Source organism: Gracilinanus agilis, chromosome 1 (genome assembly GCF_016433145.1).
Source record: "Gracilinanus agilis isolate LMUSP501 chromosome 1, AgileGrace, whole genome shotgun sequence".
Classification (NCBI taxonomy): Eukaryota; Metazoa; Chordata; class Mammalia; order Didelphimorphia; family Didelphidae; genus Gracilinanus; species Gracilinanus agilis.
Window position 1 is genome coordinate 798,689,441 of NC_058130.1, and position 25,031 is coordinate 798,714,471.

The 25,031-nt window shown below is 42.8% G+C and overlaps 1 protein-coding gene across 1 annotated transcript in view; it reads left to right on the forward strand.

Moving 5' to 3' along the window:
- The window catches only part of LOC123246303 (vomeronasal type-2 receptor 26-like), a 36,234-nt gene extending 18,794 nt beyond the window's left edge, over positions 1 to 17,440 (forward strand). Inside the window, exons 4-6 of the mRNA XM_044675222.1 lie at positions 11,816 to 12,043; positions 13,630 to 13,753; positions 16,518 to 17,440. Of these exons, the coding sequence (XP_044531157.1) occupies positions 11,816 to 12,043; positions 13,630 to 13,753; positions 16,518 to 17,440 (1,275 nt within the window). The remainder of the gene's footprint in view (positions 1 to 11,815; positions 12,044 to 13,629; positions 13,754 to 16,517) is intronic.
- Positions 17,441 to 25,031: the final 7,591 nt, after the last annotated feature.

Genomic DNA, 25,031 nt, shown 5'->3' on the forward strand with positions numbered 1-25,031 from the left:
CCATTCTGGCTGGCAATTTGGAATCATGCTCAAAGGGCTATAAAAGAATGCCTGCCCTTTGATCCAGCCATACCATTGCTGGGTTTGTACCCCAAAGAGATCATAGATAAACAGACTTGTACGAAAATATTTATAGCTGAGCTTTTTGTGGTGGCAACAAACTGGAAAAGGAGGGGATGTCCTTCAATTGGGGAATGGCTGAACAAACTGTGGTATATGCGGGTGATGGAATACTATTGTGCTAAAAGGAATAATAAACTGGAGGAATTCCATGTGAACTGGAAAGACCTCCAGGAACTGATGCAGAGTGAAAGGAGCAGAGCCAGAACAACACTGTACACAGAGACTAATATACTGTGGTAAAATCAAATGTAATGGACTTCTGTACCAGCAGCAATACAATGACCCAGGACAATCCTGAGGGATTTATTGTAAAGATGCTACCCACATTCAGAGGAAGGACTGCAAAAGAGGAAACATATAAGAAAAACAACTGCTTGAACGCATGGGTCGGGGTGGACATGATTGGGGATGTGGACTCGAAACTACCACACCAATGCAACTACCAACAGTTTGGAAATAGGTCTTGATCAAGGACACATGATAAAATCAGTGGAAATGTGCATCGGCCATGGGTAGGGGGAGTGCAGGGAGTGAAGGTGAAAGTAGGAGCATGAATCATGTAACCATGTTAAAAATGAATATTAATAAATGTTTAAATTTTTAAAAAAGTCCTTACTCCAATTCTGAAAACTTATTATTAAGACACGCTCAAAGCCTGAATTTCTGTGCTAGATATATTTGGAATCCAATCATATACATATGCTTGTAGTTCTTAGAAAAAATCTAACCCTGGAACTTTCTCAAAATTCACTATTCCATTTAATTAGAAAAGTTTACATTACCTCTTTGTTTTATTGCCTTGTCTAATTCACCCTTCAGGAAGATATTATCCTTACTTTATAATTTGACAACAAGGACAATTAAAATTGTGTGATTTCTCACATGCATCCTATTATAGTGACTTGGAAATGTTCTGATATCGCTCTATTAATCAATAGATTTAGTACTGTACTAACAAAACTTCTACTACTCACCTGCAGTAAATGCTGAAATTTGGTACAAACAGGGAAAAAAGGACATGGCTATAACAGTGCCAAGACTTGTCTCCTCAAGGACACATCCTGACCTTACATATACCATAACAGGGGAAATACCTTAGCTCTATTTGATTCTAGACATGAGCCATATCTGACAACTAATCATATAGTCAAAGGGAATCAAATTAAAAGACTCGGGACTAATTAGGTGGGAATATTTCCTGTTCAGAAAGGGAATAGTCCAATGGGGAAACTGAGTAAAGAGGATCCTACCTTAGTCTATGCCAGGTTCATCTTCAAAGCTCTTTTCAGGCACAGATATTCACCTGTGACTGTTCTCAGATTGCAGCACAAACCATTTTCCACTGATTACTTCATCATAAGTCAGACAAGCATCCATGTAATTAAAACTCAAAGTAATATCAAATTATAGCCCCAAGAGTTTTTATTTCAAATAAAAAAATTTCACTCATCATATCTTAGGACTTAAGGACTATTAACTTTGTCATATTTCCTTAACAGGAATTTTATTTATGCTTTACATATAATTTAAAACTAAGCATAATAACATGGGGTTTAGCTGAGAAGTTATATCTTTAAAGTACCCTATACATTCTCATAATTTTTGTAAGTGACAGTCGAAAAATTCTCAGTGAAATCTGAGTTCACACATTATTATCTGTTTTAAAACAAAAATATACTCCATTAAATATTTAATAGTTCTCAAATATCTATTTTATCACACTATTTTAAAAACTCACTTCATGATCTAGGGTGTCCAGAAAAAAAATTATCTTTTTAACAACGTTTCTGACATTTTTCAAATTTCTTAAGAGACTTTAGAAATACAAGATGGACATCAACATCATCTATTTAAAACAAAAAAGATCAATCAGATGAAATAATTTCAGTCAAATTTATTACCAAGTTATCCAATCATTAATATTATTACCTATGGCATTTTATGATAATCACATCTAAAATGTAGTACAGAGTTATCAGGTATGGGGTAATTAAATTCAATTAAAGAAATGATATTAATAATAGACAACACTGAAATGGTGCTTTAGTTGAGTGACTGTCTTAAAAACTTTACAATCAATATATAATTTGATCTTCACAACAACCCTGGGAGGTGGATACCATTATTACTTTCCTCTTAACAGATCTGGAAACTGAGGCAAACAGATCTATGATAACTTGCTTAAGACCTGATAACTAATAAATGTCTAAAAGCAGAGTGTAACCCATATTTCTTTGCATTTTCTAGAATTTTTTCCCAGAACCTTTCTTTGGGAACCCGATCTGAGATGAGAGATATTAATATAGTCAGAAGGGGAGAAGTGGTCTCTGAATTGGAGACTTCTCAAGGGCTGCAGTAGGAGGCAGAAGAGAAAACAATATATTCTCTTTTCATGGTCAAGAAAGGGTTAAATAATAGCTTAAATTTAAATTGCAAATTGCGCTTTTTACTTCACTCATATTACTTCCAAACCCATTTTTCTTTACTACACTTAAAACAAATTGAGCTATCAGTCTTCAGGAAGCAATGATTATCAAAGTGCTATTGACCATTAAATCTTTTATAAAATTAGTTCTTATTTTTCCTTAAACAAACTAGAGATTGGCACTCCAAAACTTCTCAGTATCATTCTAATGAGGCTGGAACTGAAATGACAGAGAAACTTTTTTGCAAAATTTTTTACAATCTTGTCTCTTATTGAAAACCCAAAGAGAGAATTAGTCCTACTTCCTGGGAAAACTGCTTCAAGTAGGAAACTTCCTTAATCTTTTCCAGAATTCTAAACTCTTTGGCTGCCAACTTTTAGCAGTTTTTCCAGAATGCCTGCATTTTCCCTTTAGAAATCCTACATTTCACAAAGGCACAAAAAACACAAGCAAAATAATTATGTAGATACCTAGACAAGCTATAAAGAACAAACCCCTTTTGGAAGGAAGTAGACAGAAAACATCACTTAAAACTCCCTAGGAAAAGCAAAAGTTCACTTCATCAGAATAAGATTTTTCAATGACCAGCCTTAGTTTCTTTAATTTGCAATAATTTTAAGAGCTGAATTAGATAAAAGAATGATCAGCTGGATCTATGCCAGATTTATAATATCTGACACATAATTCAATTGTTTAATCATTCTCATAAATATTGGGAGCATCTCCTGATCCCAGCTTATCAAAATTCCTTTTCTTTGTTTTTAAACCTTTTCCTTCTGTTTTAGAATCAATACTGAACATTGGTGCCAAGGCAGAAGATCAGTAAGGGATACGCAATGGGTGTTAAGTGATTTGCCCAGGGTCACCCAATTAGGAAATGTGTGAGACTAGATTTAAACTCAGGACCTCCCACCTCTAGGCCTGGCTCTCCATCCACTGAGCCACCTAAATGAGTGATAGGCAAACTATTCCCTGCTGGCTAGATCCAGTCTGTAGTTTGCCCATCACTGCCTTAAGCAATTCCCTAATCACTACATCTGGATGTGGGGGCAAGTGATTAGGGAATTGGTTAAGGCGGTGATGGGAAATCTATGGCCTGGATCTGGCCCGCGGGGAATAGTTTGCTCATCACTGACCTAAACCGTTCTCCCATAAATGCATTCTAAGGGGAAACCCACGGGTATCTTCCTACTGCTGGAATCCATCTTCTGTCATGACTTCTGAAGACCCAGAACTTAATTCTAGACCACTGCATTCACTAGGGTGAAGCACATCTAACCCTAAACTTCTCTAACCCCTGGGGCAAAATTTCCCAGGAAAGATCCCATTCCCAACCCTGTCCCTCTTAGGGGAGGACCCTTCATATGGGCACAAAATCCAAATTAAGCTCCCCCAATCTCTGGGGCACACCTGGGTGGGCTCTAAATCACCCACTCCTTGGGGCAATCCTGAAACTGCAGCCAAATCTAAAAAAAAAAAACAAAATCTCCCCAATCCCTGGGACATGCCTACATTTTCTAATGCCAGGGGCAAATAATCAAAATCCAAATTTAAATGAGGAAATTAAGGGAATAAAACGGATTAAGACAGCAAGTGATTGAGGAATTACATAGAACACTGGGACTCTATCTTGTAAATCAATTCTAAAGCTAGCTTATATGTCTAGTCCAAATTCTGTTTAGAGAGAAAATGTTGCTCATTAGCCCTGTGTGCCTGGAAAACTGGACCTGGGGGCAAACAATCCAGATTTCAATGAAACTTAATTTAAGTCCAACATTGGAGGCGAACTCATCTAAATGTAAATCACCCTAACTCCAAAGTAAACCTAAACCTAAACCTTATTTTATCTTAGAAGAAATAGAGTTCCAGAGCAGAAGTCCAATATTAGGAACAACTACCACCGTGAGTACTCTTGGAAATGTACCCGGAAGGTTATCCAGCAGGAAGTCCAAGTTCTGACTCAGCTTAGCCGGCTCTGCCAAAATTGGTGGGTGTAAGGGTTAAAAATTAAAGGTTGGGCTAAATTTATGAGAAATGTGGTCGCCATAATTATTACTCACACCAGAATGACTTTTTTTAGCAATTTATTCATAAAATAGAGGGAAAGAGTGAAAGTAGAGAAGTGAGAAAGAGGGCAGAGTAAGAAATCTAGCTTAATGCGCTAGACTATTTGTTCTGGCCCAGGCTTTACTCTGGCTCCAGAAGCCCCAGCCAGAGGGTCTAGGGGTCAAGGGCTTTAGCCATGAGCCCTCCTCCCATACGAGGGGCCTCTCTGGAGGGTAGCACCTCTCAGAAAAACCAGGAAAAGGGAGTCAGCCTTTTTCACTCACCCACATGGTAGTTCTAAGGGAAAAATCAAAAAGCAGTCCAAGGTTTCCAGCCTGAGCTCCTCCAAGTTCAAGTTTGAAGGTGAAAAATCTGGTCACAGGAAGTTCTTGCCACTTTTAAAGACCATTCCTTTCGTCACTTCCTGTGCCTTCCTTCCACTTTATGTGGACCAATTACAGCTAAAGCTTTGCTTAGGACTGCCCAATCGATTCAGATTCGTCACCTACTATCACACACATGGGTCATAGACCTCCCCATACTTAAGGATAATTTGGGTGCATACGCTTCTGGTGATTAAATCTAAAAATGGGCAGGGGAGAGTTAATCCCATCTTCACATGGGTAAATAATAAAATGACTGAGGAAACAAAGGTTTGATTTTTTTGAGAATCTTAATTTATTTATTTATTATTTATTTATTTATTGCCTAACAAATGAGAACTAGGACCCTTCCTCAGGTAGGACTGGACTTCAACAACAGGGGGAGACAGACTTTTACATGTGAAAAATCAAATAAGACTGAGTCATTAAAACAAAACAATACAGCTTTACATAATCTGATTTCCAACTGGAGAAAAGATTGGGGACTTTCCAAGTTGGGAAGGGGATAGTGAACGGATACATTTTCCTGCATTCAGGAAATGAGATGTCTCACTCCTCCCCAGATATTTATGAGCAATCAAAGGATCATGGACATGACAACTGATTGATCAGTATGGGGCCTGTTTTCAGATAAGACATAAAGTTTGAGGGGTACAATTATGAGAAAACTCCTTATATCCCTCTTTGGATCTGATTGTATTTCTGCTCAACATAATCTAGGTCCTTATTTAAGGGCCTCTAAACACCAGGGAGAGGTGGTCTAGTTTTCTACGCACATGGGGCCAGGTTCAAACAAAGCAGCAAAGTTTTCTTCCAATTGCCATAACTGAATATAATTTTCTCACAAAGCAGAATTTGGACTAGACCCATAACTTAATTGAAATAGAAGTTCAAGAGTTCAGTCATAAGATGGAGTCACTGTGGTTCACTCAATTCCCCAAATACTTCCTGTCTTAATCTGCTAAATTCCCTCAATTTCCTCATTTGTCAGGAATGTTTGGAAGCACTCTATTTCGTTTAACTGTAATATTCTGAAGTGTTTAGATTTTCAGATGTCTTTCAAGAGATGATCAGTGAATTCTTTTCAATTTCTATTTTGACCTTTGGTTCTATGAGATCTCAGCAATTTTTCTTTATGTTTTCTTGTATCGGGATATCTAAATCTTTTTTTTAATTGTGGGATTCAAGTAGCCCAATAATTTTATTTGTTTTTTTTTAAACCCTTAACTTCTGTGTATTGGCTCCTAGGTGGAAGAGTGGTCAGGGTGGGCCATGGGGGTTAAGTGACCACACAGCTGGGAAGTGTCTTAGGGCGGATTGGAACCTAGGATCTCCCGTCTCTAGGTCTGACTCTCAAACCACTGAGCTACCCAGCGGCTCCTATTTGGGTTTTTAAATAATATTTTATTTTCACCAATTGCATGTAAAAATAATTTTAACATTTATCTTATAATATTTTGAGTTCCACATTTTCTTCTTACCTTCATTCTCTTTCCCCTCCCTGAGAAAGCAAGAAACTTGGAATAGGTTATGCGAGTGTAACCATACACAAAATTTTCCATGTTAGTCATGATGTGAAAGAAGACATATAAAAAACATTCAAGCAAAACAAAGTGAAAAATGTTCTGCTTCAATCTACATTCATATTCCTCCGTTCTTTCTCAGTAGATGAATAAAATTTCACATCATAAATACTTTGGAGTTGTCTTGGATCATCATATTGTTGAGAAGAGTTGATCATTCTACAATATTGCCTTTCCTGTGAACAATGTCCTGGTTCTGCTCACTAAATTTTGCATCCATTCATGTATGTCTCTAGGATTTTCTGAAACCATCTTGCTCATCATTTCTTATAGTACCATAATATTCCATTACAATCCTATGCCACTACTTGCTCAGCCATTCCCCAATTAATTTCCAATTCTTTCCTGCCACAAAAAAGAGCTCCAGTAAATATCTTTGTACAAATAGGCCTTTTCCTCCCTTTTTTGATTTCTTTAGGATACAGACCTAGTGGTGGTATTATGGATCAAAGGGTATGCACAGATTTATAATCCTTTGGCCATGGTTCCAAATTGCTCTCTAGAACTGTTGAATCAGTCCATGACTCCACTAGCAGCACATCAGTGTCCCAATTTCCCCACATTCCCTCCAACATTTGTCATTTTCCTCTTCTATTAACCAATCTGATAGATGTGAAATGGTAACCCATGGTTGTTTTAATTTGTATTTCTCTAATCAATAATGATTTAGAGCATTTAAAAAATATGACTACAAATGGATTTGATTTCTTTTTCTGAAAACTCTTCATTTCATTTTATTATTTATTATTTGGGGAATGACATATTCTTACAAATTTGACTCAATTATCTATATTTTTCAGAAAAAAGGCCTTTATCAGAGACATGTACTAAAAATCCCCACCTTCCCAACAACCACCACCCTGCCTGGGTTCCTACTAACCAACTTTGGTTGCATTGAGTTTTTTTCTGCAAAATATTTCAATTTAATATAATAAGATTTGCCCATTTTGCATCTAATAATTCTCTTTTTTTGTTCCTGTGAGAATTTAATAAAAATATGTGTCCCTCTTTCCTTCTTAAAAGGAAAGATTTGTTTTGGATTTGAAAATTCATTTCCTTCTCACACCTATCCTTTGACTTACTACTAGGGGCTTCATCATTTCTTCTGAATGAGTGACCCATTGTCTACAGAACCCTGTGGCCCCCAAGATTGCAATCAGCCTGCTTTTAGAAGAGGGATCAGGAAGTTGCTAAGTAGCTTCAATGTGCTTGGGGGAAATTCAACGAGCTGCAGCATTCCAAAATATTTTGGAAAGTACCATTGCACCTTTGACCTAGAAACCTTGCGGCCTCTCCAGGTGGTGCTCTAAGAGAAGATATCTTGCCTACCATCTTCTTGGTGTGTCTCTTCCTCTGGTGCTCCTAAAAGCAAATGATCAACATGTTGAACTTTATAAAGTAGACCCTCTTAAAAATGATAATAGCTAAGTCCTGTTGTAAAATTTCAGAGAACATAGTTGAGCTCCACATACTGCTAACCCAATGGAGTCCATGTCCACTGGGAAACTTTCCAAGTGAAAGTGAATATTTTCCTAAAGCTTATATGGATAGGAATTGGGGGAAAAGAAGAACAGAGGTCTATATAGCTTCACTAAGGACTGAGGAAATGATGTTACAGGGTATAGCACCACTGGAATTAACTGCATGCAAATCCTACACAGAATGATAAACAGGATTTCCATCAGGGCCTTGCTTGGACATTTTTTACTGGGAGAATTGATGAATTATATTCAAATTTGAATTAAATTATTATCTCTTCCTCAATCAATGAATCAATTATTGGGGTTACTTACTCCTTCAATAGCTTTCTTGGTTAAAAGGTACTGAGTAATGGAAGGTATGTGTTTGGGGTTGGGGGGGGGGAGGTCACCTTTTGTCTTAATCTAAACTGACACAGTTGACTTAAGCAAGCTTAGGTCAGAAGAGGATGAGGCCCAAAGTGATTGGGGGCTGTCTGCAGAATTTCAAAGGAAGGGGCTACTATCTCCTGACTATCAGGAAGGAGAACTGGGAATAAATTCAGAGAATCCTAAGGCAATTATAGGGTCTAAGAGCCATCTGGAGAACATGATATCCTAGCCCTTAGTTTACATAAGAGTTTACAAAATAGATTTGTAGGCATCAAGTGGAATGAATGTGCTACTGACAGAGGCCCCATGGACACAAATCAAGGAGAAAGCTTACAAATAGGGGCTTCCATGACACTCCAACCAAATATAAAGTGCCAATAGAAGCACATTCAGAATTGGGTTTCCTCACTAGATCTGATCTGGAAGCCCCAGTGATGAGGAGACAATAATAAGTATCCCCAACCTTAAGGGTCTCATGAGTATCTTTACTAGCAGAGCCTCCTTAGCCTCACCTTAAACTCACATAATCCTCAGGATCATTGGGGTCCCATTGAGGATTCATGTAATGGCCAATGTTTCCCATCCTCATTCTGAGAGTTATTGGTGGTTTTAAAAATTGCCCTTCTTTCTCCCTCAGTGAGTAAGGCATGCATTAGATCCATTACATTGCCTCCTCTCGGATTAAAATCCCTCAAAATGCCCTCACATCATCTGAGGACAGTGAATGGCTCAGACTCCAGGCAGTAGTCCTTGTTCCCATGAGATGAGCAATCTATGTAAAGGAGATACTCATGAGACAAAGTTCTTATGGCGTATATTTCCCATTTCCACAAAAAGAAAGTCAAACAAGGGAAAAGAAAAGAAATACACAAAAGAGATGACAAACTCTTAAGCAAACAAAAAATTGTGTCTTGAGTGTCCACCTTAGAAGTCTCCATAGAGGCCACATGGTTCTGTTGAACTGCCTAAGCACAGCTTAATTTTTTGTTTTTCTTTTTAAAATGAGGATTAAAGAAAGGAAGAAATAAATCCAGGCCATCTCTTTCTTACATTCTTAATGTTAGCCTTTTCACATTTCTAATTTTAGTGTCTAGTTATTACCTTGCTTCTCTGTTCTTCCTATTTTTGCTTCATTCCCCAATAATAACCACAGCAAAACCCATAAATAATTGGACAGTACACACAAGAAAATGTAGTCTTACCAAAATTTCTTGTCGATTTCAGATTTTCAGGATTCAGAACTTTATATAAAAGCCACAGTATGTGACAAGTGAAAATTTAAAGAAAACAAAAAAGAAAAAGGGAATTCCTACTGTTGCAATAGTCCACAGAACTGTTAAGATGAAAATTCTCTGGAGAATGGATATTAATTTATAATTATTTATTAAATAGTCAAAAGCAGGTTGCAGGGGGAAAAAAGGCAAATAACCACATGGATGATAGCTTACCTTCTTCCCCAGTTCCCCTCATGTCTCTGTTCATTCCCCTGTTTGGTCAGAAATGCCTGCCAGATCTTCCTTGCTTCATAACTTATGCCCTTGTGACATCACTTTTTCTGAGCCTATCTACCAGAATTCCAGATACCAGCAGTCATGTGGGACAAAGGGCTGGTTTCTTACACAGATAAGCCACAGACCTTGTTCTTAATCCAATCAAGGGTGGGGACTGAATCAAAACGCAATTCACTAGAGTTGAGATGGCAAACCTATGGCATATATGCCCAAAAGGGCACGCAGAGCCCTCTCTATGGGCATGCCTGCAGTCACCCACCAGAGTGCCTTCCTAGAAAGCCAGAGGGATTTTAGATGGAGCTGCTCCCCTCCCCTCTCCATGCACCTGAGGACATGCCTCCCTCCCCAACCTCTGTCCAACCACCCAATGGGAGCACTTACTCCTTCCCCAGTCTGGAGTGAAGGCAATTCCCGTGATGAGGTTGGAGAGGATCTGGGTTTGAGGGGAGCAAAGCCACAGTGTGGTGCAAAGCTGGAGGGGAGTGGAGGGTTCAGACCACTCTCCTCCCCCTCTCATCACCTGCCACCCTGCCCCTCAGCCCAATGGGAGAGCTTCCTCCCTCCCCTGTCTGGGGTTAGGGGGATACCAGGAAGTGAGGTGGGGCATGGCATTTGGTCTGGGGGTGTGTGAAATCTAGCACTCCATCTATAAATGGTTCACCATCACTGCACTAGAAAATGGGTTTTCAAATTCAATAGAAAACATTCTACTGAACACTCCTAGAATGATCTTAAAGTACAAAGAAAAAGGGGAACAAGCTAGTGTTCACTTCTCACACTCTCTCTAGGCACTTTTTGACCCTCCCTTGTAGGAATTATCCCTTGGGTTCTCCTCTTCCATTGTACCTCCCTCACAGAACAATGCCAACCATGGCAGGTGTCAGAGAAGACTCTACTATGTGGTAGAGCCCCTTTCCCACCACTGATCTCAATCCTTTCTTTTGAATACTTTTGCCCAGACATTTCCACTCTATGTTCCTGCTCTTGTACCCCTTTAGGGGCCAGTTTCCCCCTGGAATTTAAACTTCTCCAGTCCCAGGAAAAATAGACTGTTTGTGGACCAAATCTCCAAGGACCCATTTGAGTGTAAGGCCCACTTTTCCCTCACTAACCATCTCCCTTCACCCATAGAATCATGAATGAATGAATCCGCCCCCTCCATCTCCAAAGAAAGACCTCCTTTCTTTCCTCTTCTTCCTTTTCCTCAGCCACTCCTCTGTTGGCTCTTCTCTTGGAAAGATCAAAGTGATTGCTTTCCCCTGATAAATTACCTTGAAGAAACCCCTTGACCAACCCTTGCCTGAGACCAAACAATAAGCCATCAAGTGCCCACTGAACACCCTGGAAAGGACTGAGAAGCCTTTTTGTGTATCTAGACCACTCTCAGGATTCTATTCTCTGACTCTATCCCCTTTCCTGAGTTTCTATGTAAACAGTCAGGTTGTTCTTTCTTGGCTATACACCATAAAGTATAAATATAACCCCAAGTTCTTTAGTTAGTTGGAAAATCCCATTTTGAGTGTCTTTCCTGGAGATAGTGTTCTCAGCCTTTAGAGTGGTGGCCATAAGAGCGTTGTCTCCCTTGTCTTGATTAAAGATGTATTTTCTTATAAGTGCTTTGGTGGTTCTCTGTGTGTGTGTTTCAGGTTGACAACATCATCCCAAGGTCTGAAATCCCAGATTTAGAGTCAAAGTTTGAGGCCAACAAATTTCTTTTATCTGAATAACATTTATGTTTTCTAGTATCCTTAGAATCTACCCAACATATAACAGGTACTTGAGAAATGCGTGGTCACTATAGACCAACTTCTTGACCAACTCATAAGTTTTTCTTTTGGGCAGACTATTGACCTCAGGCAACAGAGACTGATTGGAATTTCTCTTCTCTCCCAGCTCCACTCCTTTCTAAAGAGTCTCCAGTTCAACAACAGTGCTGGTGACCAGGTGTCCATGGATGAGAAGAGAAACCCCGAGGCTCAATACAACATCCTGAACTACGTGACCTTCAATATAGATGCTGAGTCTCTGGTGAAAGTTGGGCAGTTTAGCCCCGAGGCTGAGCCCGGGAAAGATTTCACCATTAACAAGGAAGCCATAGTATGGGGCTGGTCAGGTTCAAAGGTTAGAAATCCGGGGATCAAATCATGGGAACAAATTGTACTTGCTTAGCATTCTCCATATTCCCTCTTTATGGGTAGAAAATCCGTCCTTGACAAAAACGAGTTCTGCTCCAATTGCAGAAAGTGTGTAGATGCAGTTTAAAAGGTATTCACTTACTTATTCAGTTTGGAAACCAGATTTCGGATACCCGCCTTGTCTTTGACTGGCTGTGCACAGGTGTCGTCATTCTAGTCTACAGAGCAGGGGCCTGGGGAAAGTCCTAGGGCAGGCGGAAATCCCGGTGGGGGACGTGTCTAGACTCCAAAACTGAAGACCCACCAAAGCTAAACCTGAACAATCAGAGACACAGAAGAAGAGATGGGACCCACAGCGATGTCCACAGACACAGCTCTTGGGCTTTTACCTGCCCCCTGCTCTGCCAGAAGGCCATGGAGGCCTGAGTTAGGACACCTAACCATTCATCTGAATTCAGTGAAAATAAAGCAGCCTTCAAGCACACAAGGAGGATCCTTTATGGAGCCAAGCAATGACTCTAGCATCTCATTTCTGAAGCAGGTTGAATTTGTAACCCCAGTCATTGTTTATGAAATGACTGAATTTATTGTTCCGCCAGGAACAATGAAGGAGTCTGAGTTGTCTCTGTTATGCATCTTACATCAAACAGATTCAGTATATTCTAGGCCAATCCCTTCCATTTCCTTCAGTAACTTGGGTCACAACCATTAAAATGCCAAAGCTGGGAAGGAGAATAACAAAATGCTACATAAATAAGGACCCTGAGATAGTATCTTGTTCAAATTCTTCCTCTTACAAATGATTAAAATTCACAACTTTTAAGAGGTTCGATGAGCTTTATACACCTAGTGGTAGATGTGAGACTGATATGGGGATACGGGCTTCCCTTAGGACACCCCAAACTCCAGAGATTTCTGGGTCAGAGGGGACATGAGGAATTCCCTTCTAGTAGCATTCACCCCACCTTTGCACTTTCTCCTAGAATAGATCTTCAATTAGCACAGATATGCACTTCCTGGTTCCACTCTGATGAGCTTTGGGTGGTACCTAATCTAATCATCTTTTGAATTTCACAGAACATTCCTCATACCCCCCAACCTCAAGGACTTACCTGATTCCTGACTCACCCCATCCCCTTTTTTTATTATCCTGTAACCCCTGCTCTGAAAGGGGTGTAAAATCCCCTTCTCCCAGCTCCTGGGGAGGCAGTGTTGAGCCCCTGCACTGTCTCCCAGCCATATCAACATGAATTCCAATTTAATAAATTTCCCTTTTTATTTTTAAGCTAAGTTTTGGGGTCTTGCATTCTTGCGAAGGGTAACCTGTCCTCAGCCCAGGGTTCAACTCGGGTTGTCCTAAAACAGGACGAGGATCTGGGGCTCTTTATTTCCAGCCCAGTGCTCATTCTGTTCTATTTCCTTTGAGAGCTGAACTAGACCCAATTCTCCTATTTCTCCAATAGAATAAGCTTTCTTCTCCCCAAATCAATATAATTCTCCTCCAGTAATGTTATACTATCTCCTGGCCTTTTCAGCGGCAAAGTCATCCTTCACTTTACTCTTTTCTCCTAGACTCCCTGTGCCACATGCAGTGAGAGCTGTGGTCCCGGGTTCAGGCAAACCCCTCTGGAAGGGGAGCCCATCTGCTGTTTCAGCTGCTCTTGGTGCCCCGAGGGGGAGATCTCCAACCAGATGAGTAAGTGTCTGCACTTGGGCCTCCTACTCAACCCCCTCCACAGAATAAACTGGACTGGGCTCCGAGCTCCCAGAGAGAGAGGAAAGCTTACATCAGGGACAAGTGCCGAGCTAAGAACGATTGAACTGATTGATCTATAGTTAGGACAAGAACATCACGTGTTCTTCAAAATTAAGTCTGCAAAATAAAAAAGCAGATATTCGCCCCATCATTGTGTAGAATAAAATTATGTGTATAGTCTTGTTCTGCTTTCACATACACGGGGAATAGAGTTCTCTGGAGCGCAGAGGAGTATGGATCATGCGGAGAATTTGTGATGATATGAAGCTCCATTTATGTTCATCTTGAGGGCAACATCCATTAGAAGCTTCAGATGAATACGGGTTTGGAAGAATTGTTCCCAAATCAAATGGGTACCCATGGCATATGCTGGACATTCTGTAGAGCCTTACTCGATGTATTTATTTTGAAGTTACATTTTGCTAAGTCATCTAGAGAAGGAATTAGATCATGAATAGTATCTATATTGTCAACTTGGAAAAACACAGAATGACTAAAGCAGTCAGCAAAACCAAACCTTTCATGAGGAAAGAGAGAGTGTTCAATATTCAGCTGCCACACAGTCAAGAGCCTGAAAACCCCCCAGAGCCAAGAGCTCTGGGACTCTGGCAACAGTATCTGTGAGATGATTCTCCAAAGAATAACAGAACCTGAAGATCTTATATACCTTTGAGGCAAACTAGGATTGATTGGCTTTACATGGCTAAGTCCAAGACAGGATTATCAGGGAGAGGCTGATGCTTCACAATGAATACAAAAGGAGAGGGTCCAGCCAAGGGCTGGGCTACCTGGGAGAGGGCTTTGACACAGTGGGAGAGGTTGCTGAGACACAAAGGATGCCCAAGACTTGACTGCATGCTAATCTTCTCTAAAATGGGATCATTAAGTACTGTCTGAAATGGGTGAGTGTGGGGCTTCCCCGCAGGGGGAGTTCTCAGGAGACAGGGGCAAACCTGGGATTTCCAGAAACCCAGTGGACAATATCCTCCTGAGGACTCTTTCACAGAAGCCTTTGCTCTTCTTTTCAGAGTCAGTGTGCGGTGGGTTATTTCGGTCATTGATTATGCACCCTGGCTAATGTATCACCCAATTATATTTAGAGACTAGGTAATAGCCACCTTCTAAGTAAAAATATTTGTGATAAAAACAATGTAAATAACAAATGGAATAGCATATTAGAATAATTCTTTGCCTCTACATGAATGACTTCACATCACTCATGTGTGACGCTCATGTGTGATTTCTACTTTCCTCAGGGGAAAACAGGTTTTCTGGTCGATGACTCACTTCATATGCATAGGAGAAACATGTGTGAATCAATAAGAACAGAATGCATTCTGACATATAAATGGATAACTTTGCTAAATACATTAAATGGAAAAGTTTTGTACATATAAAACTAATTTAGTTAACATGAGAAGAAAAGCAGTAAGTTGGGAAAAAATTTTATGCACACTTCCTTGGACTGAGGTCTGATCTCTAAAATACATAGAGAACTTTTTCAAACATACAAGAAAATGAGTCATTTCCCAAGCGATATATAGTCAGAAGTTTTTAGATGAAGAAATAAAAGTTATATATAACTATATGATAAAGTGTTTTAAATCATTATGGAGAAATACAAATCAAAACAACTCTGAGCTATCTCACAACTATCAGATGGACTAAAATGATAAAAGGGGAAAATAGCAGTTGTTGGAGGACATCTGGGAAATTGGGAAACTCATATACTATTGGTGGAACTGTGAACTGATCCAACCATTTTGGAGAGTAATCAAGAATAGTGTTCAATGAGGTTTTTTTTGTTTGTTTGTTTTTGTTTGTTTTCCTTTTCTAAACCTTTAACTTCTGTGTATTGGCTCCCAGGTGGAAGAATGGTAAGGGTGGGCCATGGGGGTCAAGTGACTTGCCCAGGGTCACATAGCTGGGAAGTGTCTGAGGCCAGATTTGAACCTAGGACCTCCCCTCTCTAGGCCTGGCTCTCAATCCACTGAGCCACCAAGCTGCTCCGTTCAATGAGTTTTTAAAAACCCCTCTATACCTTTTGACTCAGCAACACCAAAATTTTTGATTTAATAAGAAAAACAAGGAAAATGGAAAAGACGATATATATATTCTAAAATATTTGCATCAGCTGTCTTTGTGGTGCCAAAGAAGTGGAAATTAAAGGGTTACCCATCAGTTGTGGAATGGCTGAAAAGGCTGTAACATTATTTTGATGGAGTGCTACTATGCCATAAGAAACGAGGAACAGGTTAATTTCAGAAAAAAAATGAGAAAACCTACGTGAAATTGTGGAGTGAAATGAGAAGAGCCAAGAAAACATTCTATGTAGCAGTAGAAATAGTGTTTGAAAAGGGACACGTGTAGGTCCGTCTCCAGGGAAAGAATCGATGGAAATAAATAAGGCATCGTTGGGTATATACATATCTCTTTTTGTCAGATGATATGCTCTCTAGTGAAGATTGTGGGCTGGGCAGCATTTGAAAGTAACGGATAAATACATTTTCAAAAACAATTAGCAAAAGTAAGTTTGGATTAAGCACTGTGTTGCCTATCAATAACTGTCTGGCAGCCCTGAAAGAGATATTATCTCTTGTGAAATAAGCAATACTACCATCGGCAATTGTGCCTGTCTTCTAGTTATTGGGATAGGGATAATTGGTCAAAGTTAAAATCTCAAATTTTGTTTGTCCCTGTGCAGATATGAAACATTGTACGAAGTGCCCAGCAGATGAGTATCCAAATAAGGAAAGAAATCAATGTCTCGCTAAGGTTGTGATTTTCCTCTATGTTTCAGAACCTTTGGGGCTGACTCTCATCTGTGTGGCTCTTTCCTTCTCTCTCATGACAACTCTAGTCCTTTGGGTGTTTGTGAAATTCCGAGACACCCCCATAGTCAAAGCCAATAACCGGGCTCTCAGCTACACTCTCCTCATCTCCCTCACCTTCTGTTTCCTCTGCTCCTTGCTCTTCATTGGCCGTCCTTCATCAGCCACCTGCCTCCTCCGACAAACAACATTTGGGATTGTCTTCACTGTAGCCGTGTCCTCCATTTTGGCCAAAACCGTCATGGTAGTCCTGGCTTTCAGGGTCACAACACCGGGGAGCAGGGGGAGAATGTGGGTGCAATCCAGAGTGTCCAACTCTGTTGTCATTATCTGTTCTGGGATTCAAGTGATTCTCTGTGGAATCTGGTTGGGAATCGCTCCTCCTTTCCCTGAGATGGATACAAGCTCTGAACCAGATCAGATCATCATTGGGTGCAATGAGGGTTCTGTCCTTGCCTTCTACTCTGTCCTGGGCTACATGGGCTTCCTAGCCCTGTGCAGCTTCACAGTGGCTTTCCTGGCCAGGAACCTCCCTGACACCTTCAATGAGGCCAAGTTCATCACCTTCAGCATGCTGGTGTTCTGCAGTGTGTGGGTCTCCTTCCTGCCCACCTACCAGAGCACGAAGGGGAAGGCCATGGTGATGGTGGAGATCTTCTCCATCCTGGCCTCCAGCGCTGGCTTACTGGGCTGCATCTTTATTCCCAAGTGTTACGTGATCCTGCTAAAGCCAGACAGTAATACTCAGGAAATGATAAGGAATAAAGTAGATTCCAGGGGCAAAGACAATATTTGATCATTACCTGCTCACTCCCACCAGGGGCATAATCAAATTTTTTAAATTTTTTTAAAATTTTAAACCCTTAACTTCTGTGTATTGACTTATAGGTGGAAGAGTGGTAAGGGTAGGCAATGAGGGTCAAGTGACTTGCCCAGGGTCACACAGCTGGGAAGTGGCTGAGGCCAGATTTGAACCTAGGACTTCTCGCCTCTAGGCCTGGCTCTCAATCCACTGAGCTACCCAGCTGCCCCTGGCATAATCAATTTTAAGGTGAAACATGTATATGGCAAGGCCTGGGACATGACAGATCTCATCTCATCATCTAGGATTATAGAATTCTCCAGCATTTGACAATATTCCTCTTGTCTATGTCTGCTCTGAAATGAATTTTCTCAGCTTCCCTTGTTATGCTTAGAGAATTATCCCAATAAATGAGTCTTGAACCAACAATGCAAGAAGCAAAGGGACTTTATTGCCTAGCTCTAACTAGGGTCTCCCACCTAAAGCTGGTGAGTGACCCCAAGCTGTGCCTGGGCTTGAGTTTTTATAGAGTAGTAGTCAGCAGGGGCCAGGGTAGAGGAATGTCTTCAGGTTGGGAAATCTTACAGATAAGGGGAATGTCTGCAAGGTAGATAAGGTCAAGCTCTGGAGACCAGAAGTCTGCAAGTTTGGGATTCCTGTGGACAATCCTATTTCATCATAATGTCATACAAGGGTCAGGATTTTTAATTCTGACTCTTTCTAGGTCCCACATTCCCTACTTCTAGAGTTGGATCATAAAGAAATCATTCTTAAATGTCATTACAGCCGGAAGGTGTCGGGAGATAGCCCGGTATTGTTGCCGAAGGACCATAAGCCGGATGGTGTTGATACGATCTTTGACAAAAGTTACTAGTCTGTTTAGGACGCAGGGGCCAATAGTGAGAAGGAGAAGGGTCACCAAGGGCCCCAGCACTGTGGAAATTAGGGTTGTAAGCCAGGGGGAATGTCACAACAGCTGTTCGTACCAACTCCCCTGAGCCTCCCTCTTTTTACGGCATGTGGCTAGCTCTTCCTGTAGCTTAGTCATAGAGTTTCTGGACTAACCCTGAATGATCTGAATAAAAGCAACATTCTTCCCCTAGGGCTGCACAGAGCTCCCCTTGTTGTAGGAAGATAAGATCTAGTCCCCTTCTGCTTTGTAGGGCCGCTTCTGAGAGGGAGGTCTAAGTGGGCTAGGTCCTCATCGACTGCTGCCCAGAGGGCAGAGAGGCTCTGCTGGTGGATGGTGAGAGATGCTATCCCTGTGCCTGTTCCTAATCAGGCTAAGGATGGTGGCTAGGGTGATAGCAGTAATGGGTCCCCTTCAGACTCACGGGGCTCGGTCAGATCCTTCCCAATACCCATAAAGGGCTTCCCCTGGGTGGTAAAGAACATGGGGTAATACAGTTACTAGCAGACACACTTCCTTGTAAGCCTCCAGGGTGGCTTTTGCAGTGCATGGGGTGAGGCCAGTGATGGAACACAACCATTGGGCCCTGGGAGGGGGAAGAACATAAGAGGTGGTAAGGGGAGAGGATTTGGTACAGAGTCCAGGTGGGGCCATAGTGTTGTCTCCAATACAATGGCCTCCTCCGAGCATTGTTTGCAGAGTCAATCTGGTCCATCTGTCTCCCCAGGCACACTCGGAGGGGTTTTGTTCAGAGGAGGTGTTATAGGATGCATTAAGAGCAACAGCATCGTAGTAAGGAGGTCTGGCACTCAAGCAGAGCCAGCAGCTTTCAGTTAGATTTCCATTTGTCAAATTTAGTGAATCAAATACTGCCTGAAGAATGGAAAAAGGGGAATTGGGTCTGAATCCAGAGGAGGAGGGGTGGGATTCTGAAGGGGGGGGGGTAAGAGACAGCATTCTCGGGGGATTGGTGGTGGGAGGGGTATGAGGTTTCTTATTCAAGGCTGTGTTAGGGCCCACTGGGGTAATCTGGGGGGAGGGCTCCTTTTTAATGAAGAACAGGCCTCCTGGGTCTTTTCCACTCCCATATGTCCTCATTCCCCAAGTACAGCCCATAACCCAGCCAGAGTCCTGCGGGCTGAGGATTGTTAAGTTGAGGTATTGGCAGTCAACCCATCATCCCCTATATCCTTCTGCTATGTGGCGTCCTAGCTCTCATCTGGGCTTACATCTAGGGGCTCCCAGGAGAGGGAAAGGAAGGGGTCTGATCTAGCCGTGGACTATCCTCTTGAGCGTGTTTTGCATCCCCAGGGAGAACAGTAATATTGTCCTGGGGAGTTACAATAGCATAGTCCTGGGTTAGAGGAAGGACAGATATAGTAATTTTTATACGTGAAATGCCAGTGTGGGGCTCCAGGAGGTTCTGCCACACAAGGTCCGGGTGTTACAATGATGTGGCAGGGGAGAAGAGTAAAACTGGGGGCCCCAGGGATTATGCGGGTTTGTAAGACTGAAGAGGATCCTGCCTAGGGTCCATTTCCAGGGTTGGTGGGGGTTCTGGGAGAGAAAGTCTTGGCATCGGGAGCTTAGAGGATAAGCAAGGAATTGCAAGAAGATACATAGGTAGCACCAATCCATGGCTATTGTTTGAGCAGGTGAATTTTGAGGGGGTTGGTGGGATACTTGTGCTCTTGCCAGTCGGCTGCAGGGTGGTCTGGATGACATGGGTCAGGCAGGTCAGCCTTCTGAACATGAGAGTGATGGATCCAGGGCCTGATGCTGTCTACCTTGAGGGTGGAAGGTGTTACAAACAGAGTGACATATGGTCCCTTCCATCGGGGCTGTAAATTCCCTTTTCTATCCCTTTTCACCCAAACCCAATCTCCTGGTTGGAACTCATGAAGGGGGTGTGGCGGTGCCTGAAAAATATCCTTCAACCTGGGCCATATTTCATGGTGAATGGTTGCCAGACCTAACAACATAGTTGTAAGATCCCCAGGGCTGGTCTCAGTGGGAGAGATAGGGGGGTTAGGTAGAATCAGGGGAAGGGAACCAAAGAGTATCTCATAGGGAGTTAGAGAGTGGGGACCAGGAGTCTTCCAGGCTCGGAACAGGGCCAAGGGAAGGAGGGTCACCCAGTCTATGCCAGTCTCAAGGGCCAATTTGGATAAGGTCTCCTTAATTATCCTATTCATCCTTTCTACCTGGCCAGAACTCTGGGGGTTGTACTCACAGTGTAGGTTCCAATTGATCTCCAGGGCAGCCGAGAGTCCTTTAAGAATCTTACTTACAAGGGCTGGACCATTATCTGATTCGATGGTGGTGGGGAACCCAAATCAGGGAATGATGTCTTCCAAGAGCTTCTTGGCCACTGCTTGGGCAGTCTCTGCCCTAGTCAGGAAGGCTTCAGGCCATCCTGAAAAGGTATCCATGAAAACAAGGAGGTACCGGAACCTGAACTTCCCGGATTTAACCTCAGTAAAGTCGATTTCCCAGGATTGGCAGGGGTGTTCTCCCTGCAAACAGTGGCCAGACTACCATGCTGTTTCCCTGCCAAAACCCATGGAATACCCCCCTCCTACCTATCTGCAAACCTGGAAGCCAAGACTTCTGGGCAGTCCAGGACTTGAGAGAAGTTAACCAGAGGGTTGAGGACCTTCACCCCACTGTCCCTAATCCATATACTCTGCTCAGCTCATTACCACCTGACCTTGTCTGGTACACCACCCTTGATTTGAAGGATGCTTTCTTTACACTACCCCTGGCACCAGACACAGATGGCGGGTTATATGACTTGGACGTCTTTGCCCCAGGGGTTAAAAACCTCGCCCACAATCTTCAATGAGGCCCTGGCCTCAGATCTCCAAGAATTCTGGGGAGAACACCCCCACGTGGCCCTCCTCCCATACGTTGATGATCTCTTACTTGCCGCCCCAACTCAGGCCTCTTGTGAGGAGGCCACTTTGGCTCTACTGAGAACCCTAGAGCAACTTGGTTACAGACTCAGCGCCAGGAAACCATCATAGCTGAGAGAAAGGTCACGTATCTGGGATACAAACTTCGAGGGGGAAAAAGGTGGCTTACCTGGGCTATGAAAGAAACTATCCTAGGAATCCCCACCCCAAGAGGACCCCAACAAGTTTGGGAATTTCTTGGGTCGGTAAGATATTGTTAGCTCTGGATTCCTGGGTTCGCTGAGCTGGCCCAGCCCTTATACGAGGGTACCAGAGAAAAGCCGGACTGGACCTGGTCCCCAGACATGGACAATGCCTTTCGGGCACTGAAAAATGCCATGCTAACCACTCCAGCCCTGGCTCTCCCTAACCCTGAGAAAGCGTTTCAACTCTATGTGGACAAAAAGAATGGGATAGCCAAGGTGGTGTTGACACAGAGATTGGGCCCCTGAGACAGACCATTGTGTACCTTTCTAAAAGACTGGACCCTGTAGCCTCGGGATGCCCCCCCACCTGCAGATCATAGCTTCTGTGGTGCTCCTGGTGCAGGATGCTGACAAACTAACGTATGGGCAGGCTCTCTGCGTAACTACCTCCCACTCCGTTGAAGGTGTCCTCCAACAGCCTCCCAACAGATGGCTATCCAGTGCTTGACTTACCCACAATCAGAGTCTCTTACTCAATGCTCCCCTAGTCTCCTTTTGGGTGACAGTCACCCTGAACCCAGCAACCCTGCTGCCCGACTCGGAACTGGATAAGCCCTTGCACAAATGCCAAGAGGTCCTGGCTGCTGCCATTTTCACTCATCCAGACCTCTCTGATATGCCTCTCCCGAATGCAGAATGGGTCTGGTTCACAGATGGCAGTAGCTTAATCATAAACAGAGAACAGAAGGCTGGTGCAGCAGTGGTCAATGCTTCAGGGAACCTTATCTGGGCGACTGCCCTTCCCGAAGGGACATCAGCTCAAAAGGCTGAATTAATTGCCTTGCAGAAAGCCCTGGAGGGGGTGGCAGGGAAACACCTGACAGTGTACACTGATGGCAGGTATGCCACTGTACATGTTCATGCACCCATTTATGGAGAAAGGGGCTTCTTGACAGCAGGAGGGAAGAAAATCAAGCACCTGGCCAAAATCCAAGGGCTCCTCTCAGCTGTATGGCAGCCAAAGGCAGTAGCTGTAGTTCACACCTCAGGTCACCAAAAGGGGAAATCCTTGGAAGCCAGGAGCAACAGAGTGGCAGACCAAGCAGCCCAGGAAGCGGCACTCAGCGCTCCTTTTCTGACTCTCCCAATGATTATCCCACCCCCTCCAGCCAGAGAACCACAATACTCAGAAAGAGACTTAGAATGGATTGAGACACCAAAGGGAGAAGGATGGCCCCTGGTACAGAGACCCAGAAGGCAACAGGATGCTCCCTGAGACTCTGGGACTGTTGCTAAGCACTCATCTGCATCACCTCACCCATCTTGGGGAAAAGAAACTGGCCCAGTTTCTGGAAAAGGGACAACTGCGGTCTCCAGGAAAACACAGTTTTCTAGCCCACCTCACAGAGACATGCTGAGCCTGCCAGTTAATGCATTCCACCAAACCCAGCCACCCAGGTTTGTGCAGGAGATCTCGCCCTAATAATGGGGCTGGGCAGTCAGGAATGATGAGGAAGGAATGAGTCACTCGGTGGCACCCAAGGTCCACCCTGCGGTTAGTAGTCCAATTACATTGTTTTGTGCCTGTGGCGCCCTGTACCTAGCTGGTCTTGGAGGAGATAGACCCTGCTGGGGCAGTGAGGAATGAGAATTGTGTGCCAGTGTCCACCATGAAATCCACTAGTTTTCCCTCCACTTTCAGGGTTACCCAGGATTCCAGGAGGGGCTTAGAGTCCCGTGCCCATCAATCATCTTCCCCCTGGGTCCATAGAACCTTCGTAGAGCTCTCCTTGTGGTGGGTGTGGCAGGGAATGGGCCAATTGTAGCTCAGCTCCTTATTCTTAAGCCCATTGCCCCTATGAATCGGACCTTCCCTGTTAAGGTGTGGGCAAAGCTGTTTCCAATGGCCCTCCCCATTACAGTGAAAGCAAAGTGATCGCTCTCCATAATCTCTATTGGGGTTGCCACCCCTGCGACCGCTGGGTGATCAATTTAGGCTTGCAATGCCAGCCACAAGAATTTTAGCTAGGTCCTGCTGGTTTTTTCGGTCCTGCTTAGCTTTGAACTCCCAGTCCTCCAGTTGGAGGCACTCTGCCCTTTCCTCCAGAGTTTCACAAGTGTTGAAGACTCCTCTGCAACTTTGAGAAGGTCACATAATGACTGTTCTCCCAACCCCTCAATCTTTTGGAGTTTCCAATGGATGTCGGGGGCAGATTGATTAACAAAAGCCAGGAGAACAGCGGCCCTGTGTAAGGTTTAAAAATGATAAAGGCTGATATTATGAGGGAAAACAATAATTTAATTAAAGCCATGTTGGTAAAATAAATTAGACCACCAGTCTGTAAAAATTCAAATTGCCACCAGTCCCCATCTTGTCAATGTAGTCAAAGAGGTCTCTCAAGCCCAACCTCCGAATTTAAGCTGCTATACGTTGGTTCCTGTTGTCTGATGTTATCACATCAGAAACTGGAAACCCATTGGATGATGGAAAATGTAGTTTCAAAGTCCCCTACATGTCCACAGGAAGTTTGTAAAATACTTTTAAATGGGACCTCCCTAAATTCCAAACAACACATTTCCCCCTGAGATCCAGCAAAGAAAAAGGATTGGTCCTTTTTCTTTGCTGGATCTGTAAACATAGTCAACTTCTAAATTGCAGGAATTTGGGGATAAAAGAAAAGGATAAAACTAGCCACATTGACAAAAAGCCAATTTGGGGCAGTCCCCTATTGGCAAAAGAGTGTACATTCAAAACAAATGCATTCAACTCATTCAACTCCCCACAGTACAAATCAACTGCACCCAAAATTCAATTTTGATCTTCATGGTGCAGTGAAGGCTTTTCAGTCATCTTCATGTTGCCTCCACCAAACAGGTTCGTTGTCTGGATTCTGGGGAGATGGCAAAATCCTTATCCTGAAATTACTCTCAAAAGATTTTAAACTTTACATTATAGATTATAAAACATACATTTCCTTCTAAGAATTATACATTTCCCCTTGAAATTACTACTAAAAGAGTTAAATATACAAATATATATATTTTATATTATCAATTTTTAAAAACTTAACACACATCCCCCTGAGGAAAATCCTAAATAACACATTTCTCAGCTAAGGATGCATGGCTGAATCACGGGGTTGTATGAAATCAATTGGCAAAAGAAATAAAAAAATTAAAATTAAAATAAAAGAAGTAAAAATAAACATATAGGGTTCCGGGTTAAGATGGCGGCAGAGTAAGAAGCAGCTCTTAACCTCTCCTGACTGAAACACACAAAACTCCTCAAGAGGACATAAAAATAAGTCCAGACAAACGGAGGAACCCCACAACAGGGCACAGCATGGAAGGTACGTGGAATTGAGGCATTTCCATGCTATAAAGGGGTGAAACAGCTCTCACTGAATTGCAGGCTGAACAACCACCCCACCCCCACCCCCTCCACACACAACACCTATAGCGCCTAAGCCAGCTAAAAAGAAATAGAGCAAGTTTGGGGCACCCATCAAATCATTGGCAGCTCCAGGGCCTGTTCCTGAGAGCAGCGGGATTTGGGACCCCAGGAAGCTAGCGAG